This window comes from Myotis yumanensis, unplaced genomic scaffold (genome assembly GCF_028538775.1).
Source record: "Myotis yumanensis isolate MYYU_CA2020_CCGP unplaced genomic scaffold, mMyoYum1.0.hap1 SCAF_12, whole genome shotgun sequence".
NCBI classification, from domain to species: domain Eukaryota; kingdom Metazoa; phylum Chordata; class Mammalia; order Chiroptera; family Vespertilionidae; genus Myotis; species Myotis yumanensis.
In genome coordinates this window covers 18,308,668-18,332,855 of record NW_027223763.1, presented here as the reverse complement: position 1 = coordinate 18,332,855, position 24,188 = coordinate 18,308,668, and the positions used below count along the sequence as shown (strand labels likewise).

Genomic DNA, 24,188 nt, shown 5'->3' with positions numbered 1-24,188 from the left:
CACTGAGCCAAACCGGCTAGGGCTGCAGTACTGCATATTCCATCAGGCTGTTTTATTAGTGCCTACAACAGTGCCAGGCATGCAAGGGATGCTCTGTACATATTTGAAAAATGAGCAAATGAATGAATATTGTCTCTGGCCTATAGATACTGATTTTACACACCTTGATGAGGTTTCTGACATTCAAGGTTTCATATTACTTCCCTTTTTTTCAAGTCTATAAAACAGTGGCTCTCTACTTTTGGAATGTGTTAGATTTTGCATAAGTCTAACTTAAATGAATCTTCATGAACTGGCTTCCAAAAGGTGACTTAGTGCTGTAGCCCAGTGGTCGGCAAACCGCGGCTCGCGAGCCACATGCGGCTCTTTGGCCCCTTGAGTGTGGCTCTTCCAAAAAATAACACATGCGGGTGCGCACGTACACTGCAATCGAAACTTCGTGGCCCATGTGCAGAAGTCGGTTTTCGGCCTGGGCGAGTCTATTTTGAAGAAGTGGCATTAGAAGAAGTGGGGGGTGTCAGTCAGTCCGGCGATGCAGCGCAGGTGGGCCTTGGGATACACAGCGCGGGGGAGGTACATTGTTTTGAGGTACGCTTGCTGAGGTCGACCCCTTTCAACTCTCCCATCCACACTCGTCTTGTATACTTGTTTCAGATAGACGAGTGTAGATGGGAGAGTTGGAAGAGGTCGACCTCAGTGAATGTACCTCAATCAGATTGAGGACATTTTTAGCAAAGGCCAGCTTAGGAGTACCCTAATTAAGTTAATAACAATGTACCTACCTATATAGTTTAAGTTTAAAAAATTTGGCTCTCAAAAGAAATTTCAATCGTTGCACTGTTCATATTTGGCTCTGCTGACTAATGAGTTTGCCGACCACTGGTCTAGCCAGTTTGGCTCAGTGGATGGAACGACAGCCCGCTGACAGAAAGGTCCCGGTTTCAATTCCAGTCAAGGGCACGTACCTGGCCCTGGTCGGGAGCCCATGAAGGAGGCAACCAATTGATGTGTCTCTCACATTGATGTTTCTCTCTGTCTCTCCCCCTCCTTTCCACTCTCTCTAAAAATCAATAAAAAAATATCCTAAGGTGAGGATTAACAACAACAACAACAAAAAATGTAAAGGTCACTTAGTGGGCAGGATACAATTCAAAACTTTTCAGAGGGGATGCTCAATGTATATCATCCTTTTAAATTTTCTTTTTCTTCCAAGGTGAGCACAAATATTAATGTAATCAGTAGGATAACAAATATGTATTAATACCTACTGTGTATCAGAAACTGGAAAAAATAAATGATGATAATGCTGTCCCTTATCTCAGACAAGACAGGAATGACAAAGAATACTGCAATACAACTTAGAAAGAGCAGAAGTAGAGCCCTGGATACTATGCTTTAGAAAAAAAAAAAGAGTAACTAAATTGAATTAGTGAAATGGGATATAAATTAGTAATGTAATATAAATTACTATTACTGATTGGAATGTAACTTTGCGCTTAGGATTGTCAGGGTGTAATTCATAGTGAGAGTGGTTTTTGGACGAGGCTACAAAGCTCAGGTAGGTTAGGGGGGAAAGAGCTTCCAGGCTGGGGAGCAGCATGTTGCACGATCATGGGGAGATGATGGGTGGTTTATACAAGTGGTTATCAAGCATGGATTTCAGATCCCCTATACGGGAATCATCTTGGCTCCTTATTAAAAAATGCAAATTTCAGGGGTTCCTAGGATAGGAGTCTGCATCTTACATACTTTCCCTGGGTGATTCTCATGCACATTAAATTTTAATCCCTGATTTGTAAGAATATGTAACAGGAGGAGGTAAAATACCTTAATCAATAAAGAAATTTAAAAAAAGAAAAAAGAATATATAAAGAACTCTAAAAAAAAATCAATAAGAAAACAAACAATCCAATAAAAATATCTTATAATTTTAGTGAACTGTAAAAAAAAAAAAAAAAAAAGAATGAGGAAAGTGGCTGTTCAGGTTCTTCAGGCAAGATATTTCGTTCTAAGCCAAAGACTTCCAGTCTAATAGAAAGTACAAAAGAGAGGTTGAGGATAACAAACGATAGTGGGAATGGTCTCCTTCTCTCCAAGTTAACCCCTGGTCTTCTCAAGAACACTGAGGAACAATTGAGCAAATACTGAAGGAGCATGGGTAACAAGCACAGGTCTCTCCTGCTAGTTCTTTCAGTGCCCTGAGTGGTAAGTCTCAAGGAGCCAAGATCAATGTGAGGATATGTGGGCAGGAGGAGGCCGCCTGCACTACACAGTTTCCTGGGGTAAAGTAAACATGCTAAAGCTGCAGTAGGACTCCCAGTTGAAAGTTCAAGGACTTGGGCTATTGGTATAAGGAGATATTGCTAATGTATAGCAGTTCATTGATTCTTCGAAACTAATATATAAGATAGGTATTGGTACTATTCACTTAACATAAGAGCTCTAACGTTCAGGGAAGTTAGGGTACTAGCATAAGCACAGAGTTAGAAAGTTTTGAGGACAGAATTCAAGTCAAGCTCTTCTCTGGTTCCAGATTCTCGCGGCCCTCATACACGCATTTCTTATCTCACTAACTGGAGTGCAAGTGACCTGAAGATGGAGACCATTGTAGGCATAATCGATTCCTGTATCATGTAGCCCAGTGTCTTGCATCTGGGTAGATTCAATGAATAGTTGTTCATTGATTGCTATAGAGGGAGTACCTTGGAGTACAAGGAAGGCTGGAGGGCAGGATGTTGGGCAGGGGGGATGCTTTAAGTGTAGAAAGTGTCAAGAATTATCATGAGGCAGCAGGAGGTGCTGCCAGACGGCCTATTGCATATCAAGGGGGTGCCCGCCCAGAGATTCTCAAATTGTGGTTCTGGCACTGGCAGTACCACCATCAATACCACCTGGGAACTTGCTAGAAATGCAAATTTCAGGCCTCATCCCAGACCTACTAGATCAGAAACTCTAGGCCTTTGAGGGGCAGGGGAGCATCAAGGTTTTTAAGAAACCTTCTAGGTGGTTCTCATGCAGGCTCATGCTTGAGAACCCTGGTGGAATAATGTTTGTATTGCAAAGCATTCAGAGCTGATTAAGGGATAGTTTGGGAACTCTGACGATGTGGAGAGAAATTGTGTTTTAGATTTAACAATAGAAGATTTAATCTTAGAAGAGCACATTTCAAAAATCTGCAGTGGATCCTAGTCAGGTAGGTTTTAGCCTAGTTCTGGAAACTTTTCTTTCAATATTTGGAATTCAAAGGTCTTTTAAAAGAATTTTTAAAACTATCAATAAGAAGCTGATTAGACAGAGACCTAAATATCTACATCAAGTTACTTGATTAAAAATAGTCTCACAAAGATGAGAAAACATCCTGAACCAATGTATTTAACTGGACTCCACCTGTCCACTTACTTTCACATTTGGCACTTGTCTGTGTCCACGTCTCGTCAGGGTTGCAGGTAATGACGCCCTGGCCCTGGAGCAGGAAGCCTTCTCTACACTTGATGGACACATTCTGGTCCACATAAAACTCCTTTTCAGAGAGCAGAGCGTTCTCAGGAATGACAAAAGGGACAGGGCATGGGTTTGCTGTTAAAAAGAAAAGAAAATGCTTACTGCTATTTCCCCTCTTTTCTTAATTTATTTCTTTGAAGGCACAGGATGAGCCCTCTAAGAGGCTTATAAATATAGAGCTTCAAACAGTAGACACAGACTCGTTTGGCATTCCCATGAAATTATTTGGGAAAATAAATTATTTAGATAAGATCTGAAAACACCAAGTATTCAACCACTAACACATGGTCCTACACCTCTAAGAGGGCAAGTTAAATAGTGTTTGATTATGGCCCACAACATTTTTTAGACTGGTTCTGATCCGCTCTGGGGAAACAAAGGCATGCTAGAAAGCAAGGAGTGCATCAAACATTCTCTTACTATCTGGAGAATATTAAGGCATAGAGTAAATGCTTCTCATGGTCACTCTACTTCCTTTTACTGAACATCCTTCAGAAGGATGAACCAGAGGGTCATCAGACACATCGAAGTTAATGAATATGACTTTAGAGCTTGTTATTAATGGTATCAGAACTGAAACTGTAGAGTTTGCAAGGCTTATTGACAAAAATTGATTCATTTTTCCAGGTCTACAGGAAAAACGGGAAATGATAGAACAATTTTCTACTGCAAATGTGTGACACACATATCAACGCATATTTCAAGCCATTTCAGTGCTTTCTTTTCCCTCCATGGGCACAAAGGAAGTCTTTTTGAGGGAGGTAATTGCCAGATGAATCTTAAAGGCTCAGTCACTGTATTACAGCACTTTAACCAGAACTCTTTCAATTTATACCTTGCTCATGAATATTGTTTTCATTCCAGTGGTTATAACCAACTAGTGGCCCGGTGCACAGATTTGTGCACATTGAAAGGAAATTAATTAGAAGGTGGTCAGTGGGGTGGGACTGGGCGAGACCGGCCAGACACGCCCTGGAGCCAACCTCCCAGGATCCCTTCCCAGTCAGCCAGCCAGCCACAGCTGGGGCAGCACCGTGGCTCGCAGGGCATCTGTGGAGTGAGCAGGGTCCCTCCAATTGGTGTGGTCCCTCAGCCTGGCCTGTGGGGATCGGGCTGAAACCGGCTTTCCAACATCCCCCAAGGAGTCCCGGAGCGAGAGAGGGCACTCTGCAAAGTTTCTGTCGTTCGGCAACTCCTGCATTGAGCATCTGCCCCCTGGTGGTCAGTGTGTGTCATACCTACCGGCCAGTCAGATGGTCACTTAACCTTTTATATATATAGATTATCTTTATGTACTAACTAGAGTCCTGGTGCACAAAAATTTGTGCACTCGGGGAGGTCCCTCAGCCTGGCTTGTGCCCTCTCGCAGTCTGGGACCCCTTGGGGGATGACCACCTGCTGGCTTAGGCTCGCTACCCAGGGGATTGGGCCTAAGCTTGCAGTCAGACATCCTTCTGGCAGCCCGGGAGCCCTCGGGGGATGTCCACTTGCCAGAGGGGAGCAGGCCTAAGCTGCAGTCAGACATCCTTAGCGCTGTTGAGGAGGCGGGAGAGGCTCCCACCACCACTGCTGTACAGGCAGCCATCAGCCTGGCTTGTGGCTGAGCAGAGCTCCCCCTGTGGGAGTGCTCTGACCACCAGGGGGCAGCTCCTGCATTGAGCTTCTGGCCCCTGGTGGTCAGTGTGTGTCATAGTGACCAGTCATTCCCATTCTTTCTGCTGTTAGGGTCAGTTTGCATATTACCCTTTTATTATATAGGATAGAATAGAGTCCTGGTGCATGGGTGGGGGCCGGCTGGTTTGCCCTGAAGGGTGTCCCAGATCAGGGTGTCCCGGATCAGGGTGGGGGTCCTGCTGGGGTGCCTGGCCAGCCTGGGTAAGGGGCTGAGGGCCATTTTCAGACTGGCCACAGCCCCTTCAGGGTGGGGGTCCCCGGTGGAGTGCCTGGCCAGCCTGGGTGAGGGGCTGAGGGTCATTTTCAGGCTGGCCACACCCCCTTCAGGAAGGGGTGGGGGGGGGCTCCTGCTGGGATGCCTGGCCAGCCTAGGTGAGTGGCTGATGGCTGTCTGCAGGCTGGCCACAGGCCCTTCAGGGTGGGGGTCCCCGCTGGGGTGCCTGGCCAGCCTGGATGAGGGGCTGATGGCTGTTTGCAGGCTGGCCACAGCCTCTTCAGGGTAGGGGGTCCCCACTGGGGTGCCTGACCAGTCTGGGTGAGTGGCTGATGGCTGTTTGCAGGCTGGCCACAGCCCCTTCAGGTGGGGGTCCCCGCTGGGGTGCCTGGCCAGTCTGGGTGAGGGGCTGATGGCTGTTTGCAGGCTGGCCAAGCCCCTCAGCAGGGACCCTCACCCCATGAGGGTGTGACCAGCCTGGGTGAGGGGCTGATGGCTGTTTGCAGGCTAGTCACAGCTCCCAGCCACCCAAGCTCCCAGTGGAGGTTGGCTGGAGGCAGGTATCTGGGATTTATTTATCTTCTATAATTGAAACTTTGTTGCTTTGAGCAGAGGCCACAGCCAGCCAGAGCAGGCAGGAAGCTTGGCTTCCTCCATCACCAGGGCAACCAAGCCTCCTGCTTGCTCCAGCTCCGTGGCTGCTGGCTGCCATTTTGGTTGGGTTAATTTGCATATAGTCGCTCTGATTGGCTTGTGAGTGTGGCTTGTGAGTGTAGTGGAGGTAGGGTCAATTCACATGTTTCTCTTTTATTAGATAAGACTAGAGGCCCAGTGCACAAAAATTTGTGCACTCGGGGTGGTCCCTCAGCCCGGCCTGTGCCCTCTCGCAGTCTGGGACCCCTCAGGGGATGACTACCTGCTGGCTTAGGCCTGATACCTGGGGGATTTGGCCTAAGATTGCAATCAGACATCCCTCTGGCAGCCTGGCAGCCCTCGGGGGATGTCCACTTGCCAGCAGGGAGTGGGCCTAAACTGCAGTCGGACATCCTTAGCGCTGCTGAGGAGGCAGGAGAAGTTCCCACCACCACTGCTGTACTGGCAGCCATCAGCCTGGCTTGTGGCTGAGCAGAGCTCCTCCCATGTGAGAGCGCCCTGATCACCAGAGGGCAGGTCCTGCATTGAGTGTCTGGCCCCTGGAGGTCAGTGTGTGTCATAGTGACCAGTCATTCCCAGTCCTTTTGCTGTTAGGGTCAATTTGCATATTACCCTGTTACTATATAGGATAGAGGCCTGGTGCACAGGTGGGGGCCGGCTGGTTTGCCCTGAAGGGTGTCCTGGATCAGGGTGGGGGTTCCCACTGGGGTGCCTGGTCAGCCTGGATGAGGGGATGATGGCTGTTTGCAGCTGGTCACACCCCCTTCAGGGTGGGGGTCCCCACTGGGATGCCTGGCCAGTCTGGGTGAGGGGCTGAGGGCCGTTTTCAGGCTGGCGGGTGATTGAAGCTCCCAACCTCTCCTTTTTTTCTTTCTTTTTTTTAATTCTGGGATTTATTTGCCTTCTATGGCTGTCACTGGAGCTGAGAGCCAGCTTTAGCTCTGAGGCTCGGCTCCAGCTCTGAGACCTTGGCTGCTGAAAGCAGGTATCTGGGTTTGTTTGGCTTCTATAATTGAAACACTGTTGCAACTCCAGCTCTGAGGCCCGACTGGCTGAAAGCAGGTTTCTGGGGATTGTTTAGCTTCTATAATTGCAACATAGTTGCTTAGAGTGCAGCTCAGGCGGCGGCAGGCGGGGAACCTTGGCTTCCTCCATCACTGGAGCAAGCAAGCCTCCTGTTCGTTTCAGCTGCCTGGCTGCCGGCCGCCATCTTGGTTGGTAGTTAATTTGCATATCGCCCTGATTAGCCAATGGGAAGTGTGTTGGAGGTATGGTTAATTACCATGTTTGTCTATTATTAGATAGGATGCTTATATATACTTTATTCATATTCCACATTTAGCAGATTTTCTTTCTTCACCCCTTTCACATCCTCAACCAAATTCACTATACATACATTTCTGTCAAATCTTTTTCATTAAGTTGCATTTTTCTCTTAGTGCCTTACACCTGTAACCAGTCAAGGAACCTGATAAAAGCTGCTTTGCAGAGGAGACATGTTAGAAAATACAAGCAGGTTTTAAGACACCGCAGAATATGTGGCTTGGGTATGCACAGATTGCTTTCTCTGGGCCAATCTCTCTTATCACCAAGTTCCCACTATGATTTAGACATTTGGGGAACTCATTGAGAAACCAAATATGATTAAAACCTTTCCGGTCATAAGTCAACACACACGTTTGCAGTGAGGAACTGGGTGGCTCCAGGTTCCATTTTCAGTGCAATATGCCTTGGGCGACCCTTCCAGACTGTAGCCTCTGTTGCAGGAATACACCACGCTGGGGCCAATGGTGGTATTTTCCACCTCAGTTTTCCCGTTCAGAAACTCAAGTGGAGCTTCACAACTGATCTCTAAAAAGAAAAAAGAAAAGCTTCAGATCAAATGCATCTCCCAATTTTCTTTCCTTCTTTTGCTATAATTGCTAAAGGTACCCAATGCACCATATAAAATATTATAGCCTACTCATGTGTGAAGCACATTGACAGGGGCATTGAAGAAGCAAATACCCCAGCATGCATAAGTTTTATATTAATACATGCAGGCAATTAAAGATTGCTATTTTGCCCCATTGACTCTAGCTGTAGTTATGTATAATGCTGGCTGGGGGTGTGGATGAGTGAAGGAATTCTCATTTATTAAGTTGTTTTCATGGCCAAGAGCTTTCCAGACATTATCAAATGTATTTCTTACAACTAGAAATAAAATACAGACTGTCAGTTAAATTTGAATATCAGATAAACAACAAATAAATTTTTAGAATAAGCATGCCTCAAATATTGCATGGGACATATTTTTATTAAAAGTCATTTTAAATCTGAAGTTTAAAAGTAACTGAGTGTCCTTTTTGTTTGTTTGTTGGCTACATTTACACCCTTAGTCACAACTCTGAGATGATGTCATTTCACAGTTGAAGAAAAGTGAGATTCAGAGAGGTGAAATAATTTGACCAAGGTCATACTGCTTCTAAAGAGAGATAAAAGATAAAAATTATTAGAAGGTAAAATATAATAGGAAAGTATAAAGCACAAGGAATCATGAGCCTGACCAAAAATTCAGATAAGGAGCATTTTATATGGCTTCTAAGGATATAGACTCCATAAACGGATGGTTAGTTTTAGTGCAGTTACAAAGCATGGCTTTGCACATGTGAGAACTGTTATTAGCAGGAATGTGCTAGGAGGATAGCAGGATCATTCTTTCTAGAGTCTTAAGAAATGGGATTGAGTCTTAATCTGATGATCTTGGTGAAGGTAGAGGAACTGGTCTAGACCAGTGCGTCTCAATTTGGGCTGCACACAGGGGTCCTGGGGGAAGCTTTATGCCGAGGGGCCTGTCCCAGACCAAATGAATTGGAATCTCTGTTGTGGTCTTGCTTTTGATATTTCTTAAAAAGTTCCCCAAACGATTCTCATGCTGACTCAAAATTAAGAGCCACTGATTATATAGATGCTAACTGACTTCTTTGGGCTTCTTTCAGCCTGGTTAGTACTTGGACCATGAACTTGAACTAGGTCAGTACCCTAGAATCACTAGGAAGCTTCAAAAACATATTGATATTGGATCCTACTCTCTGAGACTCTGACCTAAATGGTACAGGATGCAGACTGGGCAAAGGATTCTCCAAAGTTCCCAGAATATTTCAATGTGTGGAAGGAAGGCTAATAACCATAGGTCCAAGTCACTGCTTTTCAAATTGCAATGTGCACAGGAATCACCTAGGGATCTCATTCAAATGCTAACTGTGATTCAGTGGGATTGGGGTGTGGCCTGAGAGTCTGCATTTCTAGCAAGATTCCAGGTACTATTGATGCTGTTGGTCCCATGGGCCACTCTTTGAAGAGCACTGTCTAGGGCAGTGGTCGGCAAACTGCGGCTCGCAAGCCACATGCGGCTCTTTGGCCCCTTGAGTGTGGCTCTTCCACAAAATACCATGTGCGGGCGTGCACGTACAGTGCGATTGAAACTTCGTGGCCCATGCACAGAAGTCGGTATTTTGTGGGAGAGCCATAATCAAGGGGCCAAAGAACCGCATGTGGCTCGCAAGCCGCAGTTTGCCAAGCTGCAGTTTGCTGACCACTGGTCTAGGGTATCCTATGCACTTGAACAGGCTTCCCTGAAATCTGATGGCTATAGATATCAATCTATTTAATAATTTAATAAATATTATATGAGGATCTTTCAAATTGGGATGCTCAGTATGAGCACTATTTCCTCCAAAAAATATTAGTGTTTTTTATATGCCTAGGGAAAAAGCACACAATACAGTATATCAAAATAGCAATAGTTTTTAACCTTGAGTTTGTGGGGAAGCAGAGGACTTGGTTGGAAAATCTGTAAGGAGGAAACTGTGAAAGGTCGGGACCTCCAGGGGGAGTTGGCAAAGACAACCACCCTGCCTTGACTTTTCCAAATAAGTCTGAGCCCCCGGGTGTTTACTGGAATCTTTATGTTTAGTTTTAGACGTCTTTGCCTAAAGGACACTGCATATGTCTTCTCAAGGATGCTTACCCTACTGATAGTAACTAATAGTTAATATTAGTTCAAGCTGTTGATATAATAAAAGCCTAAGGAGACAGGTGAAAGGGGCTATCTGGTTTCTCTAGCCAGACAGTCCCTTAGCCCTCTCTTTTACAGAACCATGTGTCAGAGTAATCATTCATCCATCGCTCGGGGTCTGCTGGTAAGCCCCAGCATGAGTGGTGGGATTAAAACTATTATTTTATTTTTGCTTATTTCTGCAATTTTTTTTGCAAATAACTTGTATAATCTGATTTAATAGTTAGAAAGAGGAAAAACAGAAAAAATAGGATTCAAGTAGAGCTTTTTATCATTATCTTGCATTTCAGAGAGAGAAACTAGACTAACCATTGTCATTGTAGTTTGACTTAAACCTGCTGCAAACTGAAACAACTTCTTTACATTTCCTATGCAGGCATACCCATTTCCTTTTCACTCCCTATTCCCCTCCCTTATACATGCACACACTTTTTGATCATAAACAGTTGAGACAAAAATGCCATTCTGTGACTTGAGATGTTACTCAATATTTTTAAAAAAATATTTTTCTATATAATATTTATATAACTTTTTGAGAACAAAAAAAAAATCATATAACCTCTACTGAATTTCAGCCATATAATATTTCCTAAAAGATTTAAGATTTATATATACATGATATCAATTGATTAATCTACTCCAGAAGATATGTTTGAAATGACAGTGAACAAAGATTTAAGTACTTCAAGTTCCAGTCACAGCTCTGCCACCAAATTAATTTATGACACTGGGCAGGTCACTTCACCTCTCCTAGCCCCATGTACTCATTGAGCAAGATGAATAAATCTTACTCATATTGATGAAGTCCAGCCTAGTTAAGCTAGATCACCTGAAAGGTTGCTTAGACTAGATTGGTTAAAAGGCCCCTTCCAGTGTGAAAATTTGATGACTCCACCAGGATTGTTAAGAGAAAAAATATTTAAAAGCTTTTCACATTGATTGATTTGTAATTATTGTATCTAAATACACTGCCTTTTGGCAAGGAACCATATGGGTCTTTGTTGGTAAATACACTTGACTCTTCCCATAAAATGAGTTAATGTAAAATTCCATGAAAAATGTGAATATTTAATTATTTAACATATGTGCCAACATTACTTTAGGAAGATGTCAATATTGGTCAGTATTGACCAATATTGTCACCAAACACCAACAGATCTAAGTTTTCTAATTTCTAATTATCTGGGGGAAAAACACAAAATGCAAATAAATTCAATAATTAACTATTCCAGAGTTAGTCATCTTGTGCTCTATTCCAACATAATCAATGATCTCAACTATAATTTTTGACCCTTTTATTGATTTGATGTCCTTCAGCAAAAGTCCGAGGTCAATTTTTTAAATTACAAAGCTGCTTTGTAAAGACATTGTTGTCTCATTGTTATTCTGTATCTCCTGTATCATTTTTGGGACTCTAAGTGCCATTTGACTTACTTTTGCACGTTGCTACCTCTCCACTCCACTGTCTGTTCTCCTGACATAAACGTTCAATGTTCCCCTGTGAATCAATGAAAAAAAGTCATCAACATGGTCATAACTGTACAATGGAAAGATAATAAGGGAATGCAAAGTAATGATAGCTGTGAACTTGACTATCTCGGCATGAAATTCCTGAACTCAGGGGCCAAGGGTCCCTCAGCCCTCCTGCGCCCTCTCACAGTCTGGGAGAGGCTCCTGCCATAACAGCTGCGCTCACCAGTCATGAGCTCCTGCATTGAGTGTCTGCCCCCTGGCGGTCAGTGCGTGTCATAGTGACCAGTCTTTCCACTGTTCGGTTGATTTGCATATTAGCCTTTTATTATATAGGACTAGAGGCCCGGTGCACGAAATTCGTGCACTGGGTGGGGGGGGGGGGGGAGGTCCTTCAGCCTGGCCTGCACCCTCTCACAGTCCAGGACCCCTCGCTCCTTACCACCCGCCTGCTCACTGCTCCTTACTACTCAGCTCACTGCTCCTTAGCGCTGCCACTGCCACAGAGACAGAAGAGGCTTCTGCCACTGCCGATGCACTTACCAGCCATGAGCCCAGCTTCTGGCTGAGTGGTACTCCCCCTGTGGGAGAGCACTGACCACCAGGGGGCAGCTCCTGCATTGAGCATCTGCCCCCTGGTTGTCAGTGCATGTCACAGTGACCAGTCATTCTGCCAGTTGTTCCATCCTTCGGTCGATTTGCATATTAGGCTTTTATTATATAGGATGGTAATCATCAACGTTTCTAATGATAATTCTTTTCATGCTTTAAATTCCTAATCTCTGGAATAATAACAAGATACAGTAAATAAAATTCTGAAACATTATGAGTTAAAAAAAAGATCAGGTTCTAAGTAATGTAATAAGGGGTTTGACTCTAAGTCGAATATATGAACTTTAGCATATGAATTCTGTCCCATGCTTTTTCATTGCTCATAGTCCTTTGGACATCTCATTGTCTTAAAATTGTGTCCTACATTAGCAAGATGTCTGAAAAGAACCTATCACCTCTACTTTGGTTTTTATCTGGATTCACTGATACCTTTCACCCTTATTTATCTATTCAAAATATTTTCTCTAAGCTTTCAGATTAATTACTGATAAATCTTTACCTGTTAAAATTCCATTGACTTTGATGTAATGACACTGTCCTGATTTTCCAAGAAAATAATTCATTCTATAAAATTAAATGTTTCCTAAATGATGTATTCATTATTTTCTTCTTATTGAAAAACCAATACGTGTTCATTATAGAAGGTTTGGAACATACAAGAAAAATAGGTTTTCCAGGATTCTTCATCCAGAGATAAACACCATTATTTGCTATACTTTTTCTAGGCTTAGTACTTATGTATGCACAGGGAAATATACTATTCTAGCTTGTGAATTATTTTTTTAAATTAATTTTGAGGCAGTATATGCCACGCCATAAAAGCCAGTTAACTCCCCACTGATGTGGGCTCTTCCAGAGTAGACTATACTCAAGTAGTTAATTTTAATTAAAAATTTAGTATTTTTCTCAGTAATATTTTTCCTTGTTCTCTTTCTTCTAATGATTTGAATAATAATATTCTGTTTTGACTATGATGATTTTTATGCCAGTAAAAACTCAAATCTATTTTCTGTAACTATTGATGTAAAAAAATCAAACACCATCTGTTGATTCCCTCTTCAGTAAGCTGCACATTTTATCACACTGTTCCTTCTTTCCTTTTCTCTCTCTGTTTTTGTTCATATCTTGCTTTTGATGAATGTAGCTGGAATTTCAGATCTAGATGAGCATTAAATTTTTTTAATGTACCTGCTTAATCAACAATTAGGTTAGTTATATTAAGTTTTATAATCAAAGCAACCACTTTATTGCTCACTAGCAATGGTTTTATAATATGACTACCCCATTTTTGAGTTGTGTATTTTCATTTATTATCCAGTATTTCAAGAAGATTGGATGCATAATAAAATTTTTGAGTTTTAGAAAGTTCCAAAGAGTTGTGTACCTTACATATAAATGACAACTTATTTACATAGTCAAATAATTTAACATCACTTGTCCCAATTGCTTTGTCTGATTTTGGTAATAACACAAATACAGGAAGTAATAATAATAAGTACCCTATAACGAACTCAGACAATGCACAAAGGGCCATCCTCACCACTTTATTTCTTTTATCTCCAGCCCTTGCAGTAACTTTGCAAAAGTGGTTATTGCATTTCTACTACAGACAGGATGAAACAGAGGCTCAGAGAGGTTCGGCTGGTTCCCAGCATTTTCATCCAGCAAGAGTGAAGACCTGTAACAGAGGTCTTCCAGGACCAAGTCCCTATTTTTTTTTTTTTTTTAATTTCAGAGAAGAAGGGAGAGGAAGAGAAAGATAGAAACATCAATAATGACAGAGAATCATTGACTGGCTGCCTCCTGCACACCCCACACTGGGATTAAACCCACAACTTAGGCACATGCCCTGACTAGGAATCGAACTGTGACTTCCTGGTTCATAGGTCGGCGCTCAACCATGGAGCCACTGCGGCTGGGCCAAGTCCCTATTCTTAACCACTTTCCCTTCTACTGGCCTTTGGTATATAGGTTACTTGTTAAAATTACAAAACCCACTCGGCCAGCGTGGCTCAATGGTTGAGGGTCGACCTAGGATCCAGGAGGTTACAGTTTGATTCCCAGGTTGTAGGCTCGATCCTCAGTGTGGGGTGTGCAGGAGCAGCTGATCAATGATTCTCTCTCATCATTGATGTTTCTCGCTTTCTCCCTTCCTCTCTAAAATAAAAAATATATATATATTAAAAAAAATCCCCAGGTCCTATTTGGTTTAGAAGGCCTTGTCCTATGAATATCCACTCCTTTTTATAACTTCCCAGATGATTCTCAACTAAGTGGCTCTTGAACCACACTTTAAGAAACATAATGGCGTGTCTATATAACCATGAGGCACATAATGTCTGGCTGCCTCTATTTTTTTTCCTAATATGAACAGCTTTGATGATAATGGCCTAAATCCATTAATTGGCATGAGTTGCAAATTCTGGGCTTTATATTCTATAATTTGTTAGCTGGAATACTTATCTAAAGGGGAACTTCCCCTTCATCTACTATTTGGTGATTTAGCAGTCTGAGTAGCATGGAAAAACATTCTTCCCTTTTTGTTGTCTGTTTTCAAAATAACGAGTTTGTTCACTACCAATACATTTTTTTAGCATATCGTAGGTCTAGTGTTAGTCACGACACATTTGATATGTTTTAGTCCATTGAAGTTACTGCCCTATTGATGCTAAAATGGTGTCCTTTTTGCCTGTGGGAGCCTTGTTCAGATGGCTCCTTAGTTTCTGTAAACTGAGCCACTGTGGCCGGGCCAAGTCCCTTGTTAAAAATACAAAAATACCTTTGATAGGTTCTTTCCTGTCCCATGTGACAAGATTTTCTAAGCGAATCTTTTACACTTCTTGTCCCAGACCTGGAATCAGTTATTTCTGCAAGTACCTGGATATAAATGTATTTTTTAAAAAGTTTCTCAGGTAATTCTAACATGTAACGTGGAGTGAGAACAATTGCTACAGCACCTCTCTCAATTTTGCAGTTAACACCAGGACATTCCCCAAAATTACCTACTTCCTCAAATTTAATGACCCACTAGTTTTCTATGTATTTGTTTAAATCTTATACTATCTTTTTTCCTTAACAAATTGCAAAATGAATACTCTCCATGAAGAACAACTGGGTTTCAAAAACAACTTTCCAATTGCAACCAACTGTTATATTATTATTATCTTTTCTTTCTTATAATTTTCCAATCTTTTGAAGAATGTGAACAAGATCCATATAAGCTCAGTTCCAGTGTTCATGGACCTATCTTATGACAATTCTTTGATTGTGTGGTCAGAAAATGGAATGCACTATACAAATTTAACAGACCACTGGCAATGAATAGTTCTGTAAAACCTACATTTAAATACCACGACAACAGTAAGAACAGGGAGGAAGAGTTTCCTGAGAAACCAGATGACACCATTCTGTAATGTAAGACAGATTTTTTTAAAATTTCCAAGTTTGATGATATCGCCATGCTTTCATCAAAACTGATCGCAGCCTTCCCACCAAAGTAATTAGGGAGACGGAGGTGCTGCTGATGGGGTTTTAATATTACAAACCAGGAGTGGTCATGAGACCTAACCCGGTCCTTGGTTAGAACTGCTGTGAGGATTTTTCAGGCCAGATCTGCCATGTGGAAACCTGGCATCTCAATCAAAATCCTGTCTAGGGGTTTGAGCCCACCGCTTGAGGAAACCCTAGCTTTGCATAGCTAAATCCCTATGGTCACCTCCCCAGGGTGACAGATGGACTGCCTGTTGCGGAGTCTGACCAACAGATGGCTGGCAGAATATGACCAACAGACAGCTGAAACGCAGGATTAGTGTCAGTCTTATGGTTGGCATACTAACTTCTCCCTTTACATGGCTTTGATTTTTTTTTTTTAAATTCAAGACTTACTTTGCTTTTTAGAATTGTAAGTCACCTTAAGTATTCCTTGTAAAGTATTAGTATAAAAGGCAACAAAGTATAAAGGAATATTTTAGGACCAAAATCAGTGAAACAAATCAGTGCTAATACTAAACATGTTCCCAAGTAGACTGGAAAAACAAATGAATTCTGGTTAGATGGTTTGTTTGCTCACCTCTAATTCATAGCCGGGCTCACACTGATAAATCACCGTGCTTCCAAAGCTGTATATACTGCCAATCACAAATCCATATTCTGGACTTTCAGGTTTCCCGCAAGAAACTGGACTGCACAATTCATCAGAAAATGGTGGCTCCCAGGTGCCATCAAGCTAAGTAACAAATAACAAGTTGTGAGTTATATTTAGGAGTTAAATTGTATGAATGAGGAAATATGTCAATATTGATGGCATAGCAGGATGATCTCCAAAATGATAGCCAAAAGGACCTAGAATTTGGTCCTACTTCTGCTACTTACTGTCTGTGGCCGTAATAAACACATTAATTATTATGTAGTTTTTATAGTCATTACTAAACAATTTTGGACATTTCTTAAGCATATAAAATAAGCATTTTCTTCCTAATAAAATCCATTAAAAAACCAGTAGCAGTAGGAGTATGTTTTCATTATGATGCATAAGGGCTGGGTGATTGATACAGACATTCTGTGACATACCAATGCACCCCTGTATTTCACAAAATTCTACATTGTATTTTAAAGTTTGTGAGAAACAGCAAATTTTAGGCATACCACTCAAAGTTTAAGAACATGGCTTCCATTTCTCCATTTCAACTTGAATACTTGAAAACATTCTATTATATATTTTGGAGTCCCATAGTTTAAAAAGTGTATGTATATCCACATACACCCATATGCTTTATTTCCCGACCATCATGGTTAGAATGAACATTTCTCAGCCCTCTATTTAGGTAAAGTGAAGTAGGCACAGATATTTCCTTAGACTGTTATTCTCTTGCTAATAGTTTTGTCTTCTTTGAGGAAATAGTCATGAGTTGGATAACTGTCTAAAACAGGATTTGAGGCAAAGCCTTTTATTCTACATATCAGCAAGAAGTAATTATGTATACATATATGTCTGCATTGTAATCAACCATTCCCCTAATGTTGGAAATATAAATTGTATCTAATTTTATACTATATATAGTGCTTTAATATTTCTGAATTAATCATTCTAGGTATTTTTTAGTAACTTTTAAAATGAGATAATATTGTTTTCTTTTGCTATATCTGGAATTTATTTTGGTACATTTTAATTTTCTCCCTAACGGTAAGTTAATTGTATCAGAATAATTTGTTTACTAATTATTCCTTTTTCTACTGCCTTGTGATGATCTACTTTTGACTCATTTCTTCTCTTCTGTTCGTTTTTCCTTTTACCTAGATTTACACCAATACCACACTGATAGTTTTGTAATTCTGTAATTTGTCTTAATTTCAGGAGGAGCTAGTCCTGTTTAGTATTCATTTTTCAGAATTCATATTGATCTTTTCATGCATTTGTTTTATGAACCATAGGACCATTTTGTTATATTACAATAAAATATTTTAGGCATCAAACATAGTTTTATACAATGTATACATTTAAACATTCAGAAAGGGTCTATTCAGACCAAAAACTAAACCAAAACTCAGCTGATTGAAGGTTAGGGGTCATGCGATGTGTGGAGAAAGTAAATGAATTACTGACTTGGAAAAACGAGCACAGACACCTGTAAGGCAGGGTCCTTCAGGCACGTGAGAGGCCATCTCCTCGTGCACACACTCTCAATGGGAGGACATTGAGTGATTCCTGTAAGTGTGCTGAGGCTTTGCTTGGTTCAGAAGGCTCAGGGTCTTTGAAAAAGTTTCTCCTCAAACTGCTTCATCTCTAAATCTAAGAGGGAACATCTGGAACTCTACCAATTTTGAGAGCATGGCCACTTTGATGTTCCTATTCCCGGCAATGTTTGCTTTTAGGCTTGGCAGCAACCGAGCATTGAATATGCATGATTTACAAATGGGAAACTGGAAGGAGAAGGAAATAGTTCTCAAGTCCCTCCGATATGGCAGACATATACTAGACACTTTATTACATTAAATAATGCAATCCTTTCAATGGCAGATATATGTAAAAAAGAAAACAAGGTCACAGAGCCTAAAAATATTTGAGATGAAGTTCAAAGGCATGTTTAATGGAAAAGCCACTCTATACCATGCAGCATTCCTCCTCCCCTTACCCCAAACTCCAGCAAAGGAAGATCATATCAATGATTTATTTTTCTTTCTTTGGTACAACTTCACGAAGCCAGGAGAAGGGAATGCCCTAGGGCAGTGGTCGGCAAACTGCTGCTCGGCAAACCGCGGCTCTTTGACTCCTTGAGTGTGGCTCTTCCACAAAATACCGACTTCTGTGCATGGGCCACGAAGTTTCAATCGCACTGTACCTGCGCGCCTGCACGTGGTATTTTGTGGAAGAGCCACACTCAAGGGGCCAAAGAGCCGCATGTGGCTCGCAAGCCACGGTTTGCCGACCATGGCCCTAGTAGGGAGTTGGCTGCCTTCAGTGCTGAGCTAGGCACTTTCCCTCGTTATCTATATAGCTTTTCATACTGATCATCCAAGATATGTATTACTATATATTTTTCTTTCTTTGTTTTTTAATACTCACCTGAGGATATTTTTCCATTGATTTTTAGAGAGTGGAAGAGAGGGAAAGATAGAAATATAGATGTGGGAGAAACACATCAACTCGTTGCCTCCTGCATACACCCCGACCAGGGCCTGAGCCAGGGAGGAGCCTGCAACCGAGGTATGTGCCCTTGACCGGAATTGAACCTGGGACACTTCAGTTCGCAGGCTGATGCTCTATCCACTGAGCCAAACCAGCTAGGGCTCTATACATTTTTCTAATAAAGAAACTAAAGCCCAGAAATTTTAAGTAACTTTCTTAAAGTCACACATCTCAAAAGTAGCAGAATCAGAATCTGACTCCAATTTCTGTCTGTTTCTACAGCCTCCGATCTTTCTACTAGAACTGGAAACCTATTTGGAACCATCAGGGCTCATTTCTATATATAGACTCTTTTGAACATCTATGTGTAGACTATATAACCATATGGCTAATTTTTCGTGAATATCTTGTTATAGATATTTTAATATTTTATTGAACTTTGCCTCTTTTTATTGAACCCTGCCTTGGTATTTTCGTTAGTTTAAAAACAGGAATATTGGAAAGATGTATTTTATTATATTTCTATCAAAAGATTTCTCAAATCCTTTGACATGATTGGAAACATGAGGCATCTTTTTTTTTTCTATTTAGGACAGTAAGATACTGCTTGTGTGAATATATATCAATGAATTACACTTACACGTTGTAATTAAGACAGACGATCTTACCCGACATGTTGATATGTTAACTCCCTCATAGGTGTAGCCTTCTGCACATGACACAGAAACTTGCTGATTCACACTGAAATCATCCCCATGAACAAGGACACGTGTGATGTTTGCTGGCAGAGAACATTTTTTGGGACTACAGGAGATTCTCTCAGGGGACCAACGGCCATCTTTCTGACAGGTGAATGTATCTATGTCTGTATCCATCACATAACCTTCCAGACATCTGCAACAGATAGGCAAAAATAAATGCCTTAAAGAGAGGACAGTGCTCTTGGTGAACTGTTCTTGAATGTAAGACGCTGTTATACGGCTCAGTAGGTATTTTGTATGCTATACCAAAACTGATGCAAGCCTCAGGTGGAGGCATTGCCATGCAAAAACACCAAGATGATAACCAGATAAACCCTTTGTTATCCACATTAAGGATTAGCCAAGATTAAAGTTGCTTGAAATGTTGTTATTATTGCCCTTCATTGTAGATGATATCACTACTGAATTCATGTTTATTCTAAAACAGCTAATAGTTAAAGACATTCTAGACAAAGTCCAAAGTAGACTCAACTACTAGTAAGAACATAACATAATTAATATTTATTGGGTATTTACTTTGTGCCCAGCACTGTCTTGGGTCCTTTACATAGGATACTTTGTTTAATCCTGATTATTAGATACTATAATGTCACAGTAGTATGGCTGTTCAAATTCAAATCAACCTGACTCTAAAACTCTATGATTTAAAAATTTTGCATTTATTTATTCAGCATAAATAATATTTACTTATTAAATTCCAGTCACTGTTCTAAGTGCTCTACAAATATTAACTCATTTAATACTCAAGTCATCCCTATGAGTAGGTACTGCCATTCTCTGTATTCTCATTTTGTAGACGATGAAACTGACACAAGCAAGCTGAGATTTCTACCTAGAGAATCTGGCTCTAGAATTAAATCATTTAATTAGCTAACATTTATTAGGTGGATATGCTTTTTTTAAAATTTCACAAATTACAGGCCAAGTAGGAGTCAAATTTGGAGCAATCCGTATCTCTATTAAGTGATTTTGACCAATCGCTTTTCATTTTACAACTCTTTTGCCCTCATCCGTTGGAAACTTTGAGTCGTGGTCTTACCTGAGCATCACTTTACTTTCATAGGTGTGCGCCTCTCCAACTGCCACTGCATTGGCAACAGACGGTGGGGGTCCACAGGACAGGGGCTGACAAACTGGATAAGGCTGGCTCCACATCCCTTTCTCGGTGCAAGTCAGATCTGAACTGCCCTGGATGACATACCCAGGTCTGCAGCTGTAAGTTATCACATTTTCTTCCAAAGAGTCACTCTCACTGATGAATGCATTTGGTATTGTTGGTAGAGAACCACAAGACATGTGTTCACAGCGGGGGAAGTCAGAGCTCCACTGGCCATTGGCTTCACAGGTGATTTCAGAAGGTCCCAGGAGCTTGAAGCCTTTAAAGCACTGAAGCTGAGCTGTCTTTCCACAACCCAAATCTGTTCTGTTGACAGTTCCACCTTGAATGACTGGTGTGAAACACCTGCAAGGCTGGCAGGAAGGTGGGCTGCCACTCCAGGAGCCATTGGAGAGACACCTTCTTGAAGGACTTCCATGGAGCTTATAACCGGAAAGGCACTGATACTGTATATGCCCCCCATGATAAAAGGAAAAGCCATTGGGGAAGGCATGGGAAAGATCTTCAGGAGGTCCACAGTTAACCGGTTTACAGAGAGGAAACTCTGCATCCCAGTTCCCATCTGATTGACAGGTGAGTTTTGAAGCACCGTGCAACACGTAGCCCTCCTGACAGCGGAACACCACTTCCTTCCCAAAGCCATACTCCAGGCCATCCATCACCCCATTCGCCACCTGAGGTGGGGTGGCACAGTTGACAGGCACACAGATGGGGGTGGTTCCACTCCAACTTCCATTGGCCAGACAAACACGACTCCTGGCTCCCTCAAGTAAGAACCCTACATTGCAAGTGTATTCAACCTCTTTTTGGAATGTGTACTCATCTCCTCTCACCTGGCCATTGGCTAAGATTGGGGGTGAACGACAGTCCACAGGAATGCAAACTGGCTCATTCCCATCCCAATGTTTATTTTCTTGGCACGTTCTCCTCTCAGTGCCATTCAACACATACCCGGGATCACATTCATAGAACAACACGCTCAGGTATGTGTAGTTGTTTCCTTTGATGGAGCCATTTGTAACTGGACTTGGTTTTTTGCATGCAATGGCCTCACAGTGTGGGGAAGCACCACTCCACTCTTTATTCTGTAGACAAAGCCTTATGTCGGGGCCCACCAGAATGTGCCCGGGTTTGCAGCTATACTGGACAGCACTGCCCATGGTGGTCTCTGTAACATGCAAAAAGCCATTTTCAGGAGCAACAGGCAAGTCACATTCAATTGAAATGCAGGATGGTGCACTGCTGTTCCAAGTTCCATCTTCCTGGCAGATTAGCACAGGGTTCCCCAAAAGTTCATAACCTGGATTACAGGTGTATGAGACCATGGTGCCATGTAGAAAGCTTGTTGAAAGTGTAGCAGGAGTTGAGTTTTCCCAGGTTTTAGCCATTGCTTCCAGATAATGATGAGGGTGAGGAGTCAGATATGGAACTTCCATCATATCTTCCTCTTGGTCAAAATACCCCTGACCATCCTTGAGCTTAGTATAGTCTCCAAAATCAATTTCAGGAGGGAGACCACAGTCTACAGGTACACATGTTGGGATGGAGCTTGACCATCCTGACTCTTCACAGGTATGCATGGCATGACCAGCCATCTGGAATCCAGGGAAGCAGCTGTAGATGATCATGGAACCATAGCTATAATCTGCACCTTCTACAAAGCCATTTTCAATGGGTTGTGGGGGGTCACAGTGGATGGCACTGCAAGATGGGACATCCACATCCCAATCGCCTGTCTCTAAACAGGTCAAGGTCTTGGGACCTTCGAGCCTGAAGCCTAGGTCACAAGAGTATGTAATGGTTTGTCCAGCGTGTAGGTTTGTGTGAGAGAATTGTCCATTCAAAATCTCCTTGGGCTTTGGACACTCAATGGGTTTACATGTTGGTTTGCCTCCAAGCCAGTGACCATTTTCTCCACAAAGGATGGTAGTATTTCCCACCAACTCAAAGCCTGGCCTGCAGGTATAGAGAGCTGTGCTGAGATAGGCAAGACCATGCACATCAATGATGCCATTGAGGATTTCCTCAGGTTGGGGGCATTCCACTGGGACACATTCTGGCAGTGGAGAGCTCCAGGTACCGTCAGCTTGGCAGAGGATGGTAGAATCTCCTCTTAGGGAAAACCCATCCACACACGAGTAGTTGACAGTACTTCCAAAATGAAGAGCAGAAGCAGGAGCAGGGACACCAAAGGCAATTAGGGGAGGTGGGAGGCAAAGAACCATCTTACAAACAGGAAAAGAATCATTCCATTGCTGGGATGGCAGGCATTTCAGGACAGAGGGGCCCTGGAGGACATGCCCTTCTTTACAGGAGAGCATCACCACTCCCACCTCCGCAGTCAACTCTTTCAGCACCAGCTGGTTTTCCAGGAGGGGTGGATCTGGGCACTTGGTGGGCACACACTTTTGGTTTGGCTTCTTGTTCCATTTGCCAGATTTCTGGCATGTCCAAGAGTTATCTCCAATAAGTTCATAACCCTCATTACAGAAAAACTGAACTTTGGACCCCACTTCAAAATTTTCTCCTTTCATGTAGCCATTCTGGATTGGGGGAGGTTTTCCACAGCTGAGAGGGATGCACGACAGAGGGGATTCACTGTGCCAGTGGCGATTGGCTTGGCAGACAAATACAGGGCTTCCAATTAGCTTATATCCCGGGTTACACCGATATCTCACTTCACTCTCAAAGACCCTGCCAGTGACATGCTGCATGACAGGGAGAAACAATTAAGTACAATTTGTATAACAGATCTTATGATTAACTAAATACATTGAATAGTAAAAACGAACTAAACTAAAACGCCTAATTTAAAATGAATCAATTAAGACAAGCAAATAAGGATTTATGTTTTTTTCTAATAGGTCCAAATGCTATTTTAAAAATAAGTTCAAAGGACAGTAGGAAGTCAAATTAGGTCATCACTACTGCAGAAATGATTATCACAGTGCTGAGCCCATAAGTAAAAGATAAGTACTAAGTGTCTAAATTGATGGATGAATTTTTAAAGTAATACTGAAAATTGTAAGTTACTTGGTAAGTTCAAAAAATCTTGCTGACCAAAGCAACACTATAGTTCATTGTTTTAGTCACGAAAGAGTGAACACACAATCAAACATACTTTATTTGTTAATTTCATTAGACAATTTAAAAAGCCAATGAAATATTTTTCATGGATATGGTCCTAAAAGTACTGTCAGAGTTTGATGCTAATTTTTAATATACTTTTAAAAAAATTGCTGCTAAAACACAAACAAGGGAAATTAAAAAACACTATTGAAGTTTTAAACAGAATACTTAATATTCATGATCTCAAAATTCAAATAAGTAAGTGTATAATAACAGTTCACTTTTAGGCGGGATGAAAGATGAATTAGTTATGAAACCTTTAAAAGATTACTATGGGTCTTTGTTAGTGATAAAGGTGAAGACTAGCTTCCATGCTGTAATTAACTTCTTGGTATTTGGACATAATTACTTGTTCTTTTTACTTATTTATTGCT

At 41.8% G+C, this 24,188-nt stretch overlaps 1 protein-coding gene across 1 annotated transcript in view; it reads right to left on the bottom strand.

Moving 5' to 3' along the window:
* SVEP1 (sushi, von Willebrand factor type A, EGF and pentraxin domain containing 1) overlaps positions 1-24,188 on the bottom strand; it is a 145,292-nt gene that overhangs the window by 11,185 nt on the left and 109,919 nt on the right. The window contains exons 38-43 of the mRNA XM_070430919.1: positions 20,608-23,393; positions 19,476-19,701; positions 16,252-16,407; positions 11,535-11,598; positions 7,721-7,894; positions 3,400-3,576 (exon numbers count right to left, since the gene is read on the bottom strand). Coding sequence (XP_070287020.1) covers positions 3,400-3,576; positions 7,721-7,894; positions 11,535-11,598; positions 16,252-16,407; positions 19,476-19,701; positions 20,608-23,393 — 3,583 coding nt within the window. The remainder of the gene's footprint in view (positions 1-3,399; positions 3,577-7,720; positions 7,895-11,534; positions 11,599-16,251; positions 16,408-19,475; positions 19,702-20,607; positions 23,394-24,188) is intronic.